Source organism: Culex pipiens, chromosome 1, assembly GCF_016801865.2.
Source record: "Culex pipiens pallens isolate TS chromosome 1, TS_CPP_V2, whole genome shotgun sequence".
Taxonomy (NCBI): Eukaryota; Metazoa; Arthropoda; class Insecta; order Diptera; family Culicidae; genus Culex; species Culex pipiens.
Genome location: NC_068937.1, coordinates 3689232 through 3709001, shown reverse-complemented (window position 1 = coordinate 3709001; position 19770 = coordinate 3689232). Strand labels below are relative to the sequence as shown.

The window sequence follows — 19770 nt, the reverse complement described above, 5'->3', positions numbered from 1 at the left end:
GATGGATTTTAATGCTCCACAAGCAGGCGGTGACGACTCTGTTGTTTGTTTGGTTAGCAAAAAAGGAAACTTTTTTTTCGGTTTGTCAACATCACACGCTGACAGATTCTTGGGGAAGATTAGGCGTCGTAGTAGGCTATGAATGGACCAGGAAATTACAGCCGCGGTTTTACAGTGTAACTTATCTCGAAAAGGGTTTACGAGCACTGTTGTCGCTGATAAGCTGTCACGGTTTCGTTTAATTGATAGTAGATTGTGCAGGAAAGTGTAAACATTGCACGTGCTAATCGCGTAATTGCGCGACGACCCTATTGAGTTGTTTGTACGCTGATAAGAATTGATTAGGGCGAATGAGTAAAACGTATGCACTTTTTGATAAGTGATACGTCATTCGGTGTCTCTTTTAGTTTGTTTACTTTCAACTTTTGAGGCGTAATTTTTGACAGATTTATCAGTTTCGTTAAGTTTTTTTTCTGTTGCGTTAAATTACCACCAGGACGTCCTGACAACTTCGTTAAGCTGTCTGTCATGTTTATTTATAATTCAAGCCATAATTCCACGTCATTTCCGCGTCCACCGCCCAGCAAGTCCCGAGCAGGAGGTAATTGATTACAGTGATCTACCCCTCGGTCGCGCCAAACCTCAAAAACCAACAATTCCGTACCATCGGAAGTCCCACTCTCTGTCGTGTAATCACCAATTCCGTCACTCCGTGACAGGACAGGACGACGAGGTGGTTCCCGTCGCATGATTTATTTTTGATTGCCACGTCGGTCGGCGGGCACACCGTAATTGCAGTGATATTAGTAATATGGTAATTACGGTACTTTTATTTGTCCTGCGCTCAGCAGGCCATGCTCACACGCTGTCAATACGACGTTCGTTCAATGTTGACACTTGACAATCAAATGGCCGCAGCCGCGTGCGATGACGATGCGTAAACAAACAGCTGATTAGTAGGCTGAGAGCGCGCGGCGTTGCGGGATTATTTAGATATTAGTTGCTTTTTTTCTCTGTCGACAATTGTTTGCTTGTTGACAATGTAGTCTGCGCAAATGTTTGGTTAGAAAGTGGAGTTTGTGTTGACACGCTGATCACTACAAGTTCAGCGCAAAACGAGGTTTCGTTAAGTTTTTAACAGCGGTTGCGAACAGGTTGATTTGTTTTCTCAGTTTTTATTAAAACCGAACCTACTCAAAAATGAGTAAATGTGGCAACTATCAGATTAGAGTGAAAATATTCAACTTTTGTTAAATTCTAAGCAATTTCACTCGAGAGTGACATTTCTAATGTTGCTCAATTTTGTGTAGATTCGGTTTCGACGAAAACTGGATGATTTTGAGTGTGCGTGTAGTTCTTGACACTTCGCAAATCAACTTCTGACAGTAATTTGCACCACAGTCACGACAGCGAGGGGATCGTCACTACAAGCTTCGTTAAGTTTACTAACGGGTTTCTTTCCTCTCTCTCTTTCCCAAAAAGTTGAGCGATACCGTTTTGTTTTGAACGAGCGCGCGTTCAATGTTGTTTTTTCTTTTTTATTAATAATAAATCTAGCGCCTGTCATACGGGCGCGCGAGATATTTTTAGCATTTCAAATTAGTTTCGTTTTTGGGATTGGCCCAGCACACGATGGCGGTGTTTGTTTTAGTTTACCGTTCCGGACATTTTCCGTGCCAACGGAGCGCGAGTCGTTAAATTTCTTCACCTTTTAAAAGTGAATTTTAGTAACAGTCAAAGTTCTACTAAATTAAAGAAGATATTTACGTCAAATGTTTTCTAAAACAATAAAAATAGCTAGCTGTAAACCTAATTTAAGTGCTCAAAATATACTTTTAACGTACATTTCTGTGTCAGTCAATCATCACCATGTTCTGACGACCCACCTGTTTTTCTAATTTTCGCAATTTTTCTCCCCTTCGGCGGTTTAACGTCCATCGTCACAACAACATTTGAAATGTCAGCTAAATTCTTCCTTCAGCTCACAAAATAGATCGTAAAAAGTTGAAAGCCCCCAGTAGTCATAGAAAAGAAAGAAGAAACCCGTGACACACACAGAACCATCATCATTAGCACATTCTTGGCGCGATATGGTCGAATGGATCGGTACTTGGCCAATGTACACGCTAAATTGATTATAGTCAAAGAAATTTCAATCAGAATGTCGAATATTTTCGTACACGCTAAGGAAAACATGATCATTTTTAGCTTAAACGTGCTTTTGCTGCATGGGCCACAACAATGACAATTAAGCAACCTTCGCTAAGAGTGTAAACAAAACAAACTCATCGCGTCCATTTGACAGCCGCTTTCGTTAAGTGCTAGAAAATGGGCCACATTCCTGCGCGGCGATCTTTTTTTTTCTGACTGGTCTCGTTGCGAAGCAAAACAAACGCATGTTTCAATCATCTTTCATTATGAATGAATTGTTTTTGCCACCCGAGTTCTTCTAAGACTCGGCAAAAAAGCAGCACACCCATCATGATACTCTTTTTTATTACCCACGATTATATCATAAATATGCTGGTGTAGTCACAAAAAACGACGACAACAACAACAATCCAGCGAAGAAAGATGTGTGTGTTTGTTTGTTTCAGTGTGCAGCAAAAAGAAGCGCTCGTAAACATCATCATGGCGGCGGCGCAAACACCGAAAAAAAGTGCTGCTGGCAGCGCAGTAGTAGTAAACAATGTTTTTTGTTCTTGGCTTACTACGACGCCACACACACAGACAAGCTCACGAGAGAACAATAAAGTAGCCTTGCTTTAATGTTTCGCTGCAGCGGAATGTTTTTGTTGTTGTTTTTTGCTTGGGAAAATTAGTAGGCTAGGTTCTGACCGTATGCGCCCCTTTGTTTACGTTTAGAGAACCCACGCTACTACGTAGCGCTGTCAAAACTAATGACCCTGTTGAAAAAGATACGCATCAGAGTGCGAGGGGATGGTCACTTGCACACAAACAAAAAAAAAAAGGTCCCCAGCTTTCTTTGTTGGCTGGCGCTATCAACAAGTGTCAGATTCTTTCGTTCAGTTAATGGCCACTTTGGTTTGCAGAGGAGATCTACCTTTTTTTTTTGTTCCGTTCCGTGCCAGACCGGTACGGTTCGTCTCGAATACATAAAACCCTCTTGACTCGAGGGTGCGGCAGGTGAAAAGCAGAAAAAGGCAAATATCCGACACGGCCGTCCCCCGCCAGTTCCCCTCTTCCAGCGAGTTTTTATTGTTATCGATGATGACCGACCATTGCGAGGGGAAAGACACTGCACGAAACGACGACGTATGTGTTTTGACGATACGCCCTTTGGAGCCGGCGAACGGCCCTGCTTGACACAAGAGAGGGTGAACGGCCTGCTTCGACGGTGCGTTCTCTCAAGCAGATGCACTGAACGTAAACGTCGCCGTAGTTTTTGGAGAACCACTTCAGTTTAGACTTCGTCGTCTACACGGCGAAGAACATACACACACACGAGAGTCAAGAGTCAGTGGTGTGTATTTCCAGGCGGATGTTTGCAGCGAAACCGTGTGGCAAGATCAAACGGGGACGAGTGTCAGAAGGTAGAACGAAAGTGAGAAGGACCCCGGGCCAGACGACCTTGAACCTGACACACACAGACAGACACGCACTTGACGAAGGCGCGATAATTACGGTGGATGAATGGATCTTTACGCTTCGAGAAAGCGTCAATGAAACTTAACGAAACATTCTGACAAGTTACAAAGACAACTGAACTTGATTGTAAACCAAAACCTGACAACAATCTGTCACATTCTCCATCGTTCAAACTTGACGAAAGTGCAATCTACACCACTAATTGCATTTCTGGGCACCATTCCCAAACCCCGCAGTCGTCATTACAACGCAGCCGGGTTCCCATAAAAGGTCAGATGATTCCTCCGCCGGCCGTCCGTCCGTTTCCCTATACTTTCACACCCGGGCACTAATTGCGCCGCGCGCGGAGCGTGGGACTGAAAACAAAGTGTCATAATGGCCGCGCGGTCGTGCGTGGAGCGACGGGTCACGACTCCCTCGACTCGACTAATCGACAAAACAAAACAATTGCTCGCGAGCGCGGCGATTATTAGGAGGCGTTTTTTATGGTTTTTAAGGTTTCGTTAAATTTTTGAGTGAAAACAAAACAATTTTTTCGCTTTTTAAAATTTTATATGAACAAAAAATTGATTTCAAGGCTTGTAAAACAAACTTAATTATTTTCAAAAGTTTCGTTAAGTTTTTAAGGTAGCCTGTAAAGGCTCAAATTCGCACTTTTTGGTTTGAGAATTTTGAACAGCATAAAAGAACATATTTTCGAACATTTTCAACAATTTTTCAGTAGTTTAGAAGCTTCGTTAAGTTTCCAGCGAAGTCGCAAGATTGAAACTATTGCTGTCGTGAAATTTTGGAACTGATTATAATAAAAAGTTTCGTTAAGTTTGAATTTCAAGTTTGGACCAAGTAAAACGTTTAGACTTGCAAAATCATGCGTTTTGAAGAAATTTACAATACTTTAGAAGCTTCGTCAAGTTTAATTTCAAGAATTACCCAACGTCAAGTCGTGCGTTTTTCGCTCAAAAACAGGGTTCTTGTCCCGCATTATTAGAGCTAATTAAAAATCTCACAATTCACCGCGTCGTCGTGTTCGTTCAGCCATGAAACGAAGGGACGTGATGCCTGTCAAGTACTCGAGCCAGATGACGATTTACGACGACGGCAGTACAAAACTATAAAAGATTACTAGCTGCTGGCAGCGCCGAGTAGCGAAATGAGGGTGCTCTTCGATGGTGGTCGCGCAAAAGAGGGTCAAAAAGTTATGCCTGGCATTAATTTCCTTCCCCCTGCACAACTAATCTAATAGCCCGGGATTCCTAACCCCCCTCCGAGGGTGAGAACGTGACACGGCTGTGTCGGAATCCTTGTAGAACGTCGAGCGCCGACCAACCGAGCCCTGCTAAAATATTTAGAAAAAGGTAACACACATCCACATAGCACCACATACAGGAAGGAAGCAACTTTTGCACATCCAAGGACGATGATGGTGGTGGCGCAGAGGACGACAGGAAGTAAGGGTTAGGAAAACTACTTTCCATCGTTCAGATATTCATCAGGCTTGCCGCCGCAAGCGAGGCCGGCCCAAACCAGCAGCACAGCCAGAAGAGAAGGAACACGCCGGGCATGACGATATATCATCGGCAAGGATTCATTTATAATGTAAATTATGATTTACGAGAGAATAAAAGGGAGGGAAATGGCTCTTAACGACCCCGCAGCCGGTCCAATTTGGGCGAAATTCGAGCGGAAACGAAGCGCGAAGGCGACCTTCGTTAAGTTTCGATTACCGTCCAATTGGTCCGAGGAGGGTCGTTTGTAATGAGCGCAAACAAATTAGCTTCGTTAAGCTTGAAATTTGAGCTGTCCAAGCTACATGATTATAAAAAACGTACCCAGATTTGAGATTAAGCTAGTTTTGCTGCATGGGCCAAACCGGGCACATTCCATCCCTGCTTGGAAAACCTTCAGCGTGGTTGGCCAAACCGCGTCGGTCCGGGGTCAAAGAGGCATTTATTCCTTGAGACTTGCTTTTTCGTTTTATTCAGGAGAATCGGAGAAGGGGGGATAACTCGCGGAGAAAAAAAGCAGTTCGATAAAACACGTTTTAAGGTGTATTCACATTATACCGCATCCGCAGCCGCAGCCGCATCCGCACAAAATTTGACAGTACGGACGCACAGTGCGGACGCGATTTCTCCAATGCATTTCATATGCAGCCATTCACACTGTTCCGCATCCGTATCCGCAGTACGGATCCGTATACGGATGCGGAACAGTGTGAATGGCTGCATATGAAATGCATTGGGGAAATCGCGTCCGCACTGTGCGTCCGTACTGTCAAATTTTGTGCGGATGCGGCTGCGGCTGCGAATGCGGTATAATGTGAATACACCTTTACTGGTAGAGCTCGCGCGGCAAACCGCGCGCTCTGAAACCCAATCCCGAATCCCCTCTCCCTTTGTCTCGCAAAAGTTAAAATTGAAAAGTTTCGTCAAGTGTTTGCCAAGGGCCGATTAAAACTTTCAAGTTACTTGACGAAGCGCTGCGGTACGCCCTTTCGGAAAGTTTTGCGCGAAAAGCGCGCAGAAAAGAAGGGAGAACCGCAGCCTGCTGCGGCGACCACGACTGAAGATAAATGCTGGAGATACGAAAAATAGCCATTAAAAATTGCACGCTGTGGCAGCGTGGTTTATGGCCGCCCGGACAGGATGACCGGGGAGGGAGGACCTGCGGAAATCCTGCCAGCTGTTTAGTCATTGCCAACTTTGAGCCGGTTGATTGAATGCGAGAAACAGCTGTTTCGTTAAGTTTGACAGACAATGATCGATACACGCTGATGTGAGTGTACCAAATTTGTGAGTTCGGTTGACAGTTTTTGCTGCACGGGCCAAAGATTAATCACGTTTGGCAGTTTGACAGTTGTCTTCGCCGAATGATTAAGCGAGGTAAAGTGCATTCAAAAATAGCGTCTTTAAAAGACGCTGCCAATTTATTTTGCAACACACATCGCGCCGTCTTCAATATTCTGGCAGCGGCGCGTTGCAATGTTCGTCTTCTCCTATATGTGTGTATAAAATATGGCCAGTAGAGAAGCTACACTGTTTCCACATAGCTGCCTTCTCTCTACATAGTGTGTTGGTGAGAAGAAAATATGCATCGTTTCGTGCTTTTGTTCGTGTGCTCGTCGTCGTCGTCGCACACTGAACCACCAGCAGCAGAAGAGAAAAGCGATCGAAACTATAAAATATAATACACACAACTATATGTATACAAAAGAGATATATAAAACACCATAAAACCAGGCACGGCACGGCCACATATATCTGCGCGCACTCTGCGGGCCAATGTAAGAACCTGAAACCAGCCACCTCACACACAGTGCCGCCGCCTTGAGAGTGAAAAAGACGCCATTTTAACTTTAAAGCGGCGGCGTCTCTTCGGCCAGCAGCAATTGTCAATCTCGGGAAACGAGAGGGAACAACACACATTTTTGTTTTGAATTTGACTTTTCGAACCGCTCGAAAAATTCGTCCCGATTGATTTCCATTCCACATCCAAAGAGAAGAAAAGAGAACTTCGATAACAGGTTTCTTCATTTCCATATGTTGGCCCGACTGCACTGCCGACAAGAGGGGAAAGAATGAACGAAAGTTGGACCGGAGCTTTTTTTACCGGTGGGCAATTTTATTTGATTTTTATCGCACCTCGTCTCGTTTCTCAGTACTTTGTGTGATTCGTTTTTTATGGCCACCCCGCAATTGTAAGGTTTTATTGCATACTTCGTTGCCAGCTGAGCGCGAGCATTTCCTTTTCGTTAAGTTTTCTGATTGCGCGCGTCTGAGTGTCGGCCCGATGTCGATGACTCTTGGAAAAGAGGTCCCCCATAAAATACCTGTTTTGTTGTTGTTGAAATAAAAAACTAGCGATTGCTTGGGAATTTTCGCTGACTGTGAATCAGCTGGATTGAGTCACGTTGGGTGAGATGACTTGACGAAGCATGTCTTCTTTTGTCACTTTTGAAATTGATATTTACATTCAAAACCACACAATGTTTCCAAACTATGACGAAAATTGAGTGAAATTCATACAGATCCGAGTAGAAATCACACAAGTGTTAACCGTTGAGATGACTTAACGAAACATGTTTTCCCAATGACGCTTCTCAAGTTTAAACATACCTCCAGAATCACAAGATTTTGTCATAACCACAACTTTTCGGAAATTGACGAAAATTGAGTTAAATTTATCAAAATAATTAAAATTCTCCCAAATCTGATGTTTGACCTCATCAAACTCAACTTAACGAAACATTTCTTTTTAAAGTATTCAACATTGAACCAATTAAATTGAAGTCACTTAACGAAACCTGTATTTATCGACACTATTGATCTTTACACGCATTTCCGAAAACACTAAAATAATTCAACACCAAACCAACCTCAAAATTGGAGGAAAATTGAGAGAAATTCATTCTGATCTGAGTAAAATCACTGAAGTTTGACATCAAAAGACATTACTGCTAAGGCTCGGATTTGACGGAAACTGAATAAGTTTAAATAACACACTAATTTCCAATAACTCATCTCTGTTTATGTTTTGTTAACCTACACAAGAATAATTTTTAGAAGTTTTCTTTTAATTTTACTCGAGTTCAGATTTTTTCTAAGAATTATTTTATGTACAAATTTAATGTGAAGTTTTTGGTCCTCGGCAAGGCATTTTTTCAAGTTTCGAGCTTAACTTAAACATTTTAAAGCAAAATGCTTATGCTGCAACCAAAAATATCAAAAAATCATGAAAATATTATTTTTTCCCAATGTTGTACATATTTTTTTAGATCCAAAAACTCATAATTTGCAAAAAGTCTTAAAGTGCCCTATTTGAATCAAAATACAAAAACAATATATTTTGAATAGTATACAATCAATTCTACATTTTTTTAAGTAAAAAATATAATTTCAAGATATATCCCAAAAACGTGTGAATTTTAAACCAGATATGAGAAATGATGAGTACATAGAAAACTCGAAAAAACCCATTTCTACTCACTTTATTTTAAAATCGAACCGAATCTACGCAGACACTAGTAAATAGAGCAAATGTCAGATTTGAGTTAATTTCAATCAGAACTAAACGAAATTTGAGCTTAAGGGGTTACATACATGTAGAAAGTTTCATGAAGATAGTTTATGATTTAATCCAGTTACAGACGATTTTAGTTGAAAATTTTGCCATGCGCAAACCGAACTGTCAAACTTTGCGAGCGTTTTTCTCTGAACACCGAGTTGATTTACGGGTGCCACGATATCTCGAGATGGGATAGACCAAATTTTGGGTGAAGACTCGCAAGACATATCCCGTGTGCGTGACGAAGCTCGATTTTGAAATTTTGCATTTTTAAAAAATACAAAAATCAAAAACTTTAGATTTTTTACTTGAAAAACATAAAAAATATTTTTATCTTTTTTAAAAATAAACTTTTTGAAAATCGGCCTTTGTCATGCACACGGGACCGGTTTAACGAGTCTTCACAAAAATTGTGAGCCGATTTGGTCAAAGCAGTGTTGAGATATGGTGGCACCCGTTTTTTGGAACTGCTAACTTAAAATTTTGCCGATTTACATGTATGTAACCCCTTAAAGCGCCCAGATCAGAGTGAAATTCAATCCTATCCGACAATAGCGATACTTACCAATTTTTGGGTAGGTTCTGTTTTATACGATTATCCGAAGGCCTAGGAAAAAAATCACTTCGGATAATCGAATCACAAAACAAATCGTTGTCTTATTTTTGTTTTTTGATCTCAAGCATACCTTCAACTACTCTCAAGTTGTTCAAAAAATTAAAAACAAAGATGGCGGCCAAAATGGCGGTGATGAAATATAAAGAAAATGAATTAAAAATTTTAAGGCAATCAACCATTCAAATTTGACTAAAATGGAGTCGCAGAGTTCGAATATGATGTTAAATATTAAAAAAAAAAATGAAAAAAATCGGGATTCGATTACCCGAAGTCCCATAAAAACCATTGGATAATCGAACTTTGGATAATCGAAACATCGGAGTCTGGACTGTCAAACTAAAACATGGGCAAAATTAATCCCGAAATAAGTAAAAAAAAAACATTCAAGCCCCATTTCAAATCAGCAAAGATTGTTAAGAAATCTCGTACGCACATTCAAAATTATTCAATTTGCATTAAAATTGGTTCAAATCAGACAAGAGCAAATGAGACAAATGTTAGATTTTTGACAAAACCATTTTTTCAATCGGAAGAAATATCATGAAAAAATTCAAAATACTTCAAAAAAATCATTTGATGTTTCAAAACCCATGCAGCATAAATGACTACGAAACTATTGGCACTACGCCCCCCGGGGCATGGCCTTCCTCTAACGTGGGATTTCTGCTCCAGCGCCTCTGACGAGACAGGAGAAACCGGGACCGACGTTTTACTTCACCATCCGATAGAAGCTCAGTGGATAAGGCGGGAATCGAACCCGCGTCTCATAGCATCATCGGGATCGGCAGCCGAAGCCGCTACCCCTGCGCCACGAGACCCACTAAATGACTAATTTCATCTCAATAAATGGGCATAACATTACAAACGTTTAAAAGACTGTGTTTTTTTTTCAGGAAAGCCATTTACACTCAACAAAAAAGAAAGCAATTCCAGCAAAAAGAACAAAGTACAAACAGACACAAATCAGTGTCCCACCCCTCGCGCTGCCGCTCGTCCAGTTCTGTCATTCGGTTTCAATTATCGGCTCCATTGAATCTCATACATAAACAAATGAAACACACACACATTGAAAAAAGCGAAGGCAAAAAAAAGGCGCCATTCAAGTCGTGAGCGCGCTCATTTTAGGCAAAGAGCTGTCAGTCAGTCGAGTGCCGGCAAAAAAAAACGAGAATCAATCCGTCGTTTGTCCAACCTGGGTGACTGTGCTGCTGCTGGACTAGGGGCCGCGCGCGTTCGTTTATGAATGAATGAACAGGCCGCATCAATAATATAATGTGTGTCGATTTAACCAGGCGCACACACATGTGCACGCATTACACATTTTAGCGCGCGCGCTCCCGTTCGTGGTGACAGCTCTTTGGCTGGAATCCTCACTAATGAGCAAGGGGTGACTTTAATTGATATATATTTTTATTGGAAAAAATGTTCTTAATGTTTTCAATTTTAAACTTGAAAAATATTTAGAATAAAAGTAAAAAAAAACACATGAAAAAATTAACCAAGTGTCGCACCCCTCGCACTAATGAGCCTGAATCGAATCGGTAAACAGTGCGCGATGTTGGGCTGGACATCGACCAAACCGCAGGGTGCGGGAGAAAGGAAGGCGGTGGCGCTAAACTATTTATCTTTGATCGGTTTGCCTATTTGCGGCGTGAGGCGTCGTGGTGTGATAACACACATACAAATTCAATACCGGACAGCCCGGCATTTGGTTAGCCCGTTAATGGCTATTTAAGCGGCTTTTAGAGGGGTTGGCGTTCAAGTTCAAGTTTGGACGACTGATGAGCTGGAATTTTGGATTGGTTTGCTGCATATTTCAAGATGATAGTACCAACATGAAATGATTAGGTAATTTTTGGCATGTAACTGTAGTATGTAACTTTACATCAGATTTATTCAAAATTTACTAGTTCTTCAAGAGAGTTCATCCACCGCCAAAATCCCAAGACGATGGTCGACGCGGTGGCGACTTTTCCCCAAAAACTAGCACAGCTCCCGAAAAGTAAGCGCACACACACAGTCGGGAATGTTGTAGTAGCGACGAGGAGGTAGGTACATATTCCGGGACGACTTTTAGGGGGTGAGGAACGGAGAAAATGAAGTTTTATACATGGCACATAGCGCGCACGGCGGCGGAGGCAATATATTTAATTCTACATAGGGGCTGCTGCTGGCTGTGGCAGTTTTCTTTTACCTTTTTTTTCGAAATCAAAAACTCGCGGAAGGTTTTCTGACGACGTCGACGCCCTAGAAGGTCTGGGGTTTCGTGGTTTTGGGGAGCTGACTTGAAAAACAGAACGAAATTATTTTAACATCAATTTGATGTAAAACTTTTTAAACTTTATTTTAGGAGAGCTGCAATCCCTCCTAAAAATGAAGAATTTTGTCTAAAACTCCGAAAATCCCCTAACGACCCATTTTGAAAGAATGATGTCTGTGACTGGCAGGTGCGCGAGGGGTCAACAATCGTCATTAATTTTACATCGAATTCATGCACGATCGCGCACGCGTTTTGTGGACTCACAAATATCTTGGAAACGTTCATCAATCATGTTTGATGGAAGGAGCGAAAGTTTAAGGAAAGAAGATATTGGCTTTTCAATGATTTCATAATCTGAAAACATTCCCCAAATGTTTCGTAATAGTTGGAAAAAGGTCAACCCAAAAAAACTATTATATTTAATGAACTTTCTCTGATGGTTCAAATAACGACACAAACATGACTAAAAATATAATTTCACAATAACGTTTTGTATTGTCTCTGTTGAAAATGCAATTTTGAGGTGACAAGGGAAATTCTCCGCAGGTTGAGTCTTTGAGCAAATTTTTCATCAAGACACTTTTTTTAAGAGGACAGGGGAAATTCTCCGCGGCATCCACGAATAATTTCGCATGGATTTTGAAAGATTTTGGGAAGGTAGAAGGTTCGGGATACGCTCTAAGCAAGCGTTACGACCATTGATTACTCAATAATCACAAATGTCGACGGGAAAATTGCATAACCGCCGCTCCAACTATCAACACCATAACCTTAGCCTATAATATTTTAAGGGGAGATTCAACCGAGCCTAACCTTCCCACAGACACAACAGACGCTAGAGCGCACAGTTAATGAAGCATGTAAGCGGTCGTTAATTAGATTATACGACCATTTCTCCAACAAACGCACGCGGAATGGCCATTTCACCTGGTCGGTCAATTGCGTGTGCGGGGCCCGAGGGGGTCGATCGAAACACGTTTCGTTGCACATGTTTATCTAGCCCACATATTCACACGAACACAGAACCGACCGAACGTGGGTTGTAGAGTGCAGATGAAAATATTTTGATAAAATTAAAGGAAGAAGGGGGAGAGACACACCGACACATATATGTATTCAAATGTATTCGACTTTAATTGATGTTTCCTTTTTTTCTCCGAGTGTTTTTTGTGTTGTTCCTTTCCAAGGGTCTTTCCACAAGCGGGACCAAAGACAAAAGGAGAACCGTCCAAAAGGGACGTACACACAATGTGCAATAAAACTCAACAAACTGGGAAAAAAGAACGTTCAAGGTTAGCCAAGGGTCCCAGGCAAAAAGAGCAGCAAACCGACGAGAAAGGCGCCCAACCTTCTTCTTCCAGGGAGCTGGCTTTAAACCAACTAAGAGGAAAAAGAAAAAGGGACTGCCTTCGTTTCTTGGAAACTGGACTCCGTCCTAGGAAGTGCACAATGGGCCCCGACTTGTTAACGACGACGAAGACCACGAGAAAGAATTATGACGTCAATCGGGACAGTACATGGGCAAGGCCTGGATTGGTGTCTGTCCAGGCTTAAGCTGTGTGTCGTGTTTTCCTCACAGGCCGAGCACGCAGAAACACTGGAATTAACTTAATTGGTCGTAAAACTAGGAACGAACCAAGCTCGCAAGCACTCGATTGCGTCATTGTGGCTCAATGTTGTACTGGATTGTGATTGGACGCAATAGGGTTAAATTTTGAAATATTTCATGTAACATTTCAACTCCACGTCATGTACTACACTAGTCTACCTCGATCAAAACAAAGTCTCCCCTTTCCCCTATCGCATTTCAGCTCAAATCCCACCAACAAAGTTGTCGACAGACCCAAAAATAAACAACTCAACAACACTGCGGCCACCCTGTGTGGGCCTTGAATGCAAAACAAAACCGTTTGTTTATGTTTTTATTTCGGCGCGGCACCGACTTATACCTCGTTGAGTAGTGTGTGCTCAGTAGTATTAGTGGCATGATTGATTTGTTTGACTTTGCTGCAATTTGCAGCTGAGCCGTGGGAAAGTTTGTACAGTTTTCAGTGTATTCGAAGATTAGAAAGGAAAAACTTAAGAGTGTAAAAAAAAAACAACAAAACAGCACCAACATCAAAACAAACTGTCACCAACAGAGAAATCGATCTTTTTTTAAAATCTAATTCAGTAATGTACACCGCAGCATCAGCACCGTCACCGTGTTTTCACAGCCACATCACCACCACCACAATTTCGGTTTTTGTTTTTCGTCTTATCCAAATCGCGATAAGATGAGTTTTCTTTTTTGTGCGTGTGAATGTGAGTACAGTTTAGTGTGAGCGCTCTTCTCAGCTTCCAAATCCAACCACAACCTCCAAAAGTGAGTATTTTTTAGGACTTCAACCGTCCTTTTTTTTGTTATTATTTTTATGTTTCGAAAGACTTTTTTATATATCGCAATGTTTGAACTGTACATTGGAAGGATTGGTGAAATTGTATAAAATTTAATATGCTTTGGTTTTTTGGGTTGTTGCGTTTTCATTGGGATTTCTATCAAATTTGGGAAAAAAAATCTGAAAATCTACGAAGTCTCCACACTTGCAAGTCTTCAAATTTTGAAAACTTTCAAATCAAAGGTCTCCAAATATTGCAAGTCTCGAAATTTCCAAAGTCTCCATGTCGTAAAAGTCTGCAAATCTTGAAAGCTCCAAAATCTTGAAAGTCTCAAAATCTTTAAAATCTAAAATCTTGAAAGTCTCAAAATCTTGAAAGGCTCCAAATCTTGAAAATCTCCGAATTTTCAAAGTCTCCAAATCTTGAAAGGTTCAAAATCTTGAAAATCTCAAATTCTTGAAAGTCTCAAAATCTTGAAAGTCACAAAATCTTGAAAGTCTCAAAATCTTGAAAGTCTCAATATCTTGAAAGTCTCAAAATCTTGAAAGTCTCAAAATCTTGAAAGTCTCAAATCTTGAAAGTCTCGAAATCTTAAAAGACTCCTAATTTTGAAAATCTCCGAATTTTAAAAGTCTCCAAATCTTGAATGTCTCCAAATCTTGAAACTCCCAAAATCTTAAAAGTCTCCAAATCTTAAAAGTGTCCAAATCTTGAATCTTGAAGTCTCAAAATCTTGAAAGTCTCCAAATCTTGAAATTCTCAAAATCTTTAAAGTCTCAAAATCTTGAAAGTCTCAAAATCATTTAAGTTTTAAAATCTTGAAAGTCTCAAAATCATTAAAGTTTTAAAAACTTTAAATTCTCAAAATTTAGAAAATTTCAAAATCCTGACAGTTTCAAAATCCTGACAGTCTCAAAATCTTGAAAGCTTCAAAATCTTAAAAGTCTCCAAATTTAGAAAATTCCAAAATCTTGAAAGTCTCAAAATCTTGAAAGTCTCAAAATCTTGAAAGGCTCAAAAGCTTGTAAGTCTCAAAATCTTGAAAGTCTCAAATCTTGAAAGGCTCCAAATCATGAAAGTCTCAAAATCTTGAAAGTCTCAAATCTTGAAAGTCTCGAAATCTTAAAAGGCTCCAAATTTTGAAAATCTCCGAATTTTAAAAGTCTCCAAATCTTGAATGTCTCCAAATCTTGAATGTCTCAAAATCTTGAAAGTCTCAAAATCTTGAAAGTCTCCAAATCTTGAAAGTCTCCAAATCTTGAAAGTCTCCAAATCTTAAAAGTCTCCAAATCTTGAAAGTCTCCAAATCTTAAAGGTCTCATAATCTTGAAGGTCTTCAAATCTTAACAGTCTCCATATCTTGGAAGTCTCAAAATCTTGAAAGTCTCTAAATCTTAAAAGTTACTAAATTTTGGTAGTTTCTAAATCTTGAAAGTCTTATATTGAACAGATAAATAGTCTTAAAAGTGTCCAAATCACATAATGTAGATTTGTTTACCCACCACAAATACCGTTTACGTACTGCTTTCCAGCGAGTTCGTGCCCGATATGCAATACAAGCAACAATCTTGCTGCTCCGGCGTGGGTGGGGGATGCGATGTCTATATTTTTATTTTGGTCCACCAGTAGTGACGGCGTCACAACGTGGGGCGGTAAAAACGTGATAATCATGTAATAAACATATGCTTTGATGATGACGTGCACGAACGCGAGAGAGGAGCTCAACCAGCGAGCGAGAGTCGTCGTCGTGGTTCGTGAGTCATCATGAAAAATGCGCGCCAAAAAATTCAGCAACCCCGAAACGCAACAACCCGGAACCAACGCTCTCTCTCCGCGCGTGAAGAAACGACGGACGGTCACAAACCAGGTGGATAGAAGAGGGAGGAGGAGGTGGGGAGGTCTTTCGGCCGGCCAAGAAGGGGTACATACCGATTGGGTCTGTTGGTTATGAGCTTGTTGGTGATGTTGGCTCTGTTGCTGTTGGCTTTGTTGTTGTTGTTGTTGTACCTGATGTTGTTGTTGCTGCTGTTGCTGTTGTTGTTGCTGCTGCTGTTGCAGACTGTTGTCGATGGCGTTCTGTCCACCGGGGTACCACCACTGGGTCGTCGGGGCTGTGCTGGCCATGGTCGGCGGATCGCCGGGCCTCGACACGACGCCGGACGCCGCCGCAGCGCTCATCCCGAGACGGTAGTCGTAGGGGCTGTTCGAGGTGGACACCGTGACGCCGGACAGACTCGTGACCGGGTTCTGAAAACTGTTGGCCATCTTGTAGGAGAACAACTGCTGCGTGGCGGACGTCGACGTTGTACTATTGCTTCGAGCAACATCGTTACTGTGTGACTGTTGCTGTTGTTGTTGCTGCTGTTGCTGTTGTTGTTGTTGCTGCTGCTGTTGCACGTGTTGCTGGAGTTGTTGCTGGGCCAGTTGCTGCTGGTGGTGCTGGTTAAGTAGATGTTGATGGTGCTGGATCGTTTGCTGGTCCGTCGACGAAATACCCCCGGGCCACCACACGGCGTCTTCCCGCGTACCCCAGGCACCACGATGGTGCTCCGACATGGTTCTGGTTTCCTTTTCCTGGAACCTCTACCTCGAGGTTGCCTGCTGCGCTTCTTGCCGAACAAATTAAGCAACTTTCGCCTCCTTCGATCCTGCTCTGCACACGCCGTATATCCTTTGGTTAATCACACTTTCGTTTGCTCTCACAATTCCACTTTATCTTAGTAGGCTTCCATCAACCATACACTCTCACAATCTCCACCACTTCTTCTGCTGCTTCTTCGTCTTCTTCCTTCCTTCCCTTCCGGAACCAATCAAAACAATCGCACACAATCGTGTGTGTACTAATTCCTTGCTCCGCTTCTCACACTAGATATTTCAGAAAACAAACAATAAATTTCAAGTTGCTTCAACACACGCAAATATGTGCACACATTTTCCACGGCATTCGACCCCCTTTACTGCACGCAGATACATGTACGCATACATATGGCACAGAGACACAAAATTTATTTATAATAAACGCGCGAATAAAAGGCGAGCAAACACAGAATATACTCTTTTTTTTTTTGCTACACCCAGAACGGACGAACGAACGCTGGCAGGCGCGAAGTACAACAACAACACGAAAAAAAAACACTCGTCAAATCTATCTCCGTCTTATTTTCTTCCTCACAGTGTAAAAAGGTGGTGCAATCCCACAGCCACAGAGCGTGTACGGAGTAGGCCCTGGCAGCAGCACAAGGCGTATTCACACAATACACAGAGCCTGCTACGAGTGCTGCTCTCTACGGCGGCTTCGAAATACTTAAAAATTTCCCTGCACAAAAAATGAGCGCGAGAGAGGGCGAGCGTGAGAGAAACGCGCTCTCGAAAAGAGCGCTCTATTTTTTAGAACCAACAAAAAATAAATAAAAGAGAGTGAGAGCACAAAAACGCGCAGTCACTAGCGCGCGCAACGAAAATCGCTCTCTCGTTCTCATTTTTTTCGGGACGCGAGTGTGTGTGCGTGAGCACGGTGGGAAAAAGGTTGAACCGGAAAAAGTATCCGCAAGCAAGCGAGCTCGCACCAATACCGAGAGAGAGAGAGATTCGAGGGACAGTGTGGCGAGCGGTCATAAGTTGGAATTAGCGAGGTTTCGTTGGGAGCAAAGTCAAGAATTGTTTTGTTTATGAATTGAACATGAAGCTAGTTTCACCTGGATTGTTTCCTTGAAAACATCTTTGAACTTTCTATTGAAGTTAAATTTCTAAATAAAGATCGTTTTGAATAATTGCACAATTTTAATCGAAATCAAAATGTAAAACCAAAAGTTGATTCTTTTGAGTCTAGTACAGTCAAAGTTTTGACAACCTCGTATTGCTGATGCGACGAGGCCTACCCTGCAATTTTTACCACAGAGATGATTCGTTAAAGAATGATTTAAATTGAGCTTTAACATCCCACAGAGCTTAAAAAACATCAAATAAAAAAGGAATAAACAACTCTGAGTGACGGAGCCTAGCGATTAAGTTAAATGTTGCAAAATAGACGCGCGCGTCCACTGTCAAAGCACGGAGAGAAACATTTGGCACCGCGTTCGTTCGTTCGCTCCGGGGTTTTCCGAAAAAGAAAACAGCAAAAAATCCGTTTCCAAAATCGATAAATTTTCCGCGAGACGGAGCGCGGGTACGCGCAGGTCGGTGGGGCACGGTGGCGCCGCCAGGAAGAGCAAAAACTCGTGTGTTTTGGAAAATTTCCAGGAATCGCGCGCACGTTACGGAAGTCCGAACCGTTCGCTCTCTCTCCGCTCTAGAGAAACCACTGCTGCGCCGTTTTTTTTTTTTCGTTACGGGGTCCACGGTTCGTTCACATCAGAGCGCGGGTCCCAGCGCTTCCGGTCACCGTCGAAAACACAATCGATTCCACCCCGATTAATCCAGCTGGTCGCACGGCCGGACAGCGGCCATTGCTGTGCGGCGGGGCTTCTCCGGTCGCGGGGATAATCCGTCGGTTTTCACTAGGTACACTGGCCGCTGCCGGACGACGCGGGTCACCGGATGGACACGGTTCGGTAGTGTGCCAATCGGAGGTCCTGGTGGGCCGGAAAATCCGTCCGGAAGCTGGTTTTGGCGAAACACGAGGCGGTGATTCGTGGAAATTACACACTACACTTTACGAGATTCACGTGCACCCTTGAAACGCGACGCGAGCTGGCCCAACGGGTAGACCGTGGCCATTCCTGCGGGTCGTCGCGGAGATTCGCACGGAACAAAATACACACACGGCGCGGCGCGATGGAGAGGTTATGTGCACACCTCTTTGTATTATTGAATAATACCCAGGAAGAAATCGGTTCTTGCGGTCTAATGTTTTGTGTTTTCTTCCTCCACTGCACCTTGCCACACTTTTTCCCCCGGATTCCGACGACCCCGTATATCGCGTAGTAGTAGGCCAGGCCAGGCCTTACCAGAAAAACCAATGCGGCTCCTCTTGTTGTAATAGAAAGCGCGGCCTCCTGTTTTTGCACCACAGACGAACTGTATAAGCACGGCACAGCACCAAAGGAACCAAAGCCAAGCAAGCCTCGGCTATGGCAGATACGTTGGGTTCTGTATATTATTACCCGAAAAGTACACACCACGTATAGTAGAGTAGAAGACCAGCAAAAGAATAATATTAATGCGTCGCAGCAATAGGCAAGAGCGAGAAACGCGAGGTTGCCCCGAGATGCTACGCTACACCACGTATAATAAAAGTACAATCGGTCCCTATTAAGAAAAAATAACGCTTCATCGCTTCTTTGGCCAACCCAAACCCAAGAGAGTGAGCGAGCGAGCGAACCCGTACATGAGCGGAACACACGCACACTGGTGTGGAAAAAATAGCGCACACCAGCGCAGAAAAAGCGTCACCACACGCATACCACAGAAAAGTGCTGAGGAAAAATCCAAGCAACCCAACCAACTTTGATCGTGTGTGTGTGTGCGCGCGAGAGCGCGCTTGTGCAAACGTGGCAACGTCGCTTTATATACAAAGTTGAATTAAAAATAAATTACACAAAATAATAAATAAAAAAAACTTCTAAATAATAACCATTTTAAAATTTTGAAGAAAAATAAAAATAAATTACTACGCTCCACTAACTCGAAGCAGCGTTCGTTTGGGAGACGCGCGCGCCAACCGTCACCAACACAGCCCCAACCCTTGCTTGGCGCGCGCACAAACACACCAACGTCACAGCGTCAATCGCAGGAACCTTTTCCAAGCAAAAGAAGAAAAAAATAAAATACATTTTTTCTCATCACCATGCCGAGGGGTCCACCGCTGGATGTCATCCTCGATTAATTCCGGCAAGCAAATCGA

General features: G+C 42.5%; 1 protein-coding gene across 6 annotated transcripts in view; it reads right to left on the bottom strand.

The window, feature by feature from the left end:
• Window positions 1-19180, bottom strand: part of LOC120432327 (high mobility group protein DSP1) — a 39789-nt gene extending 20609 nt beyond the window's left edge. Inside the window, exons 1-2 of one of the 6 annotated variants that reach the window (XM_039597515.2) lie at window positions 19046-19180; window positions 15858-16793 (exon numbers count right to left, since the gene is read on the bottom strand). In XM_039597515.2, the coding sequence (XP_039453449.1) occupies window positions 15858-16484 (627 nt within the window). In that variant the 5' untranslated portion in view covers window positions 16485-16793; window positions 19046-19180. The other 5 variants (XM_039597514.2, XM_039597512.2, XM_039597517.2 and 2 more) reach the window with 5 other exon arrangements.
• Window positions 19181-19770: the final 590 nt, after the last annotated feature.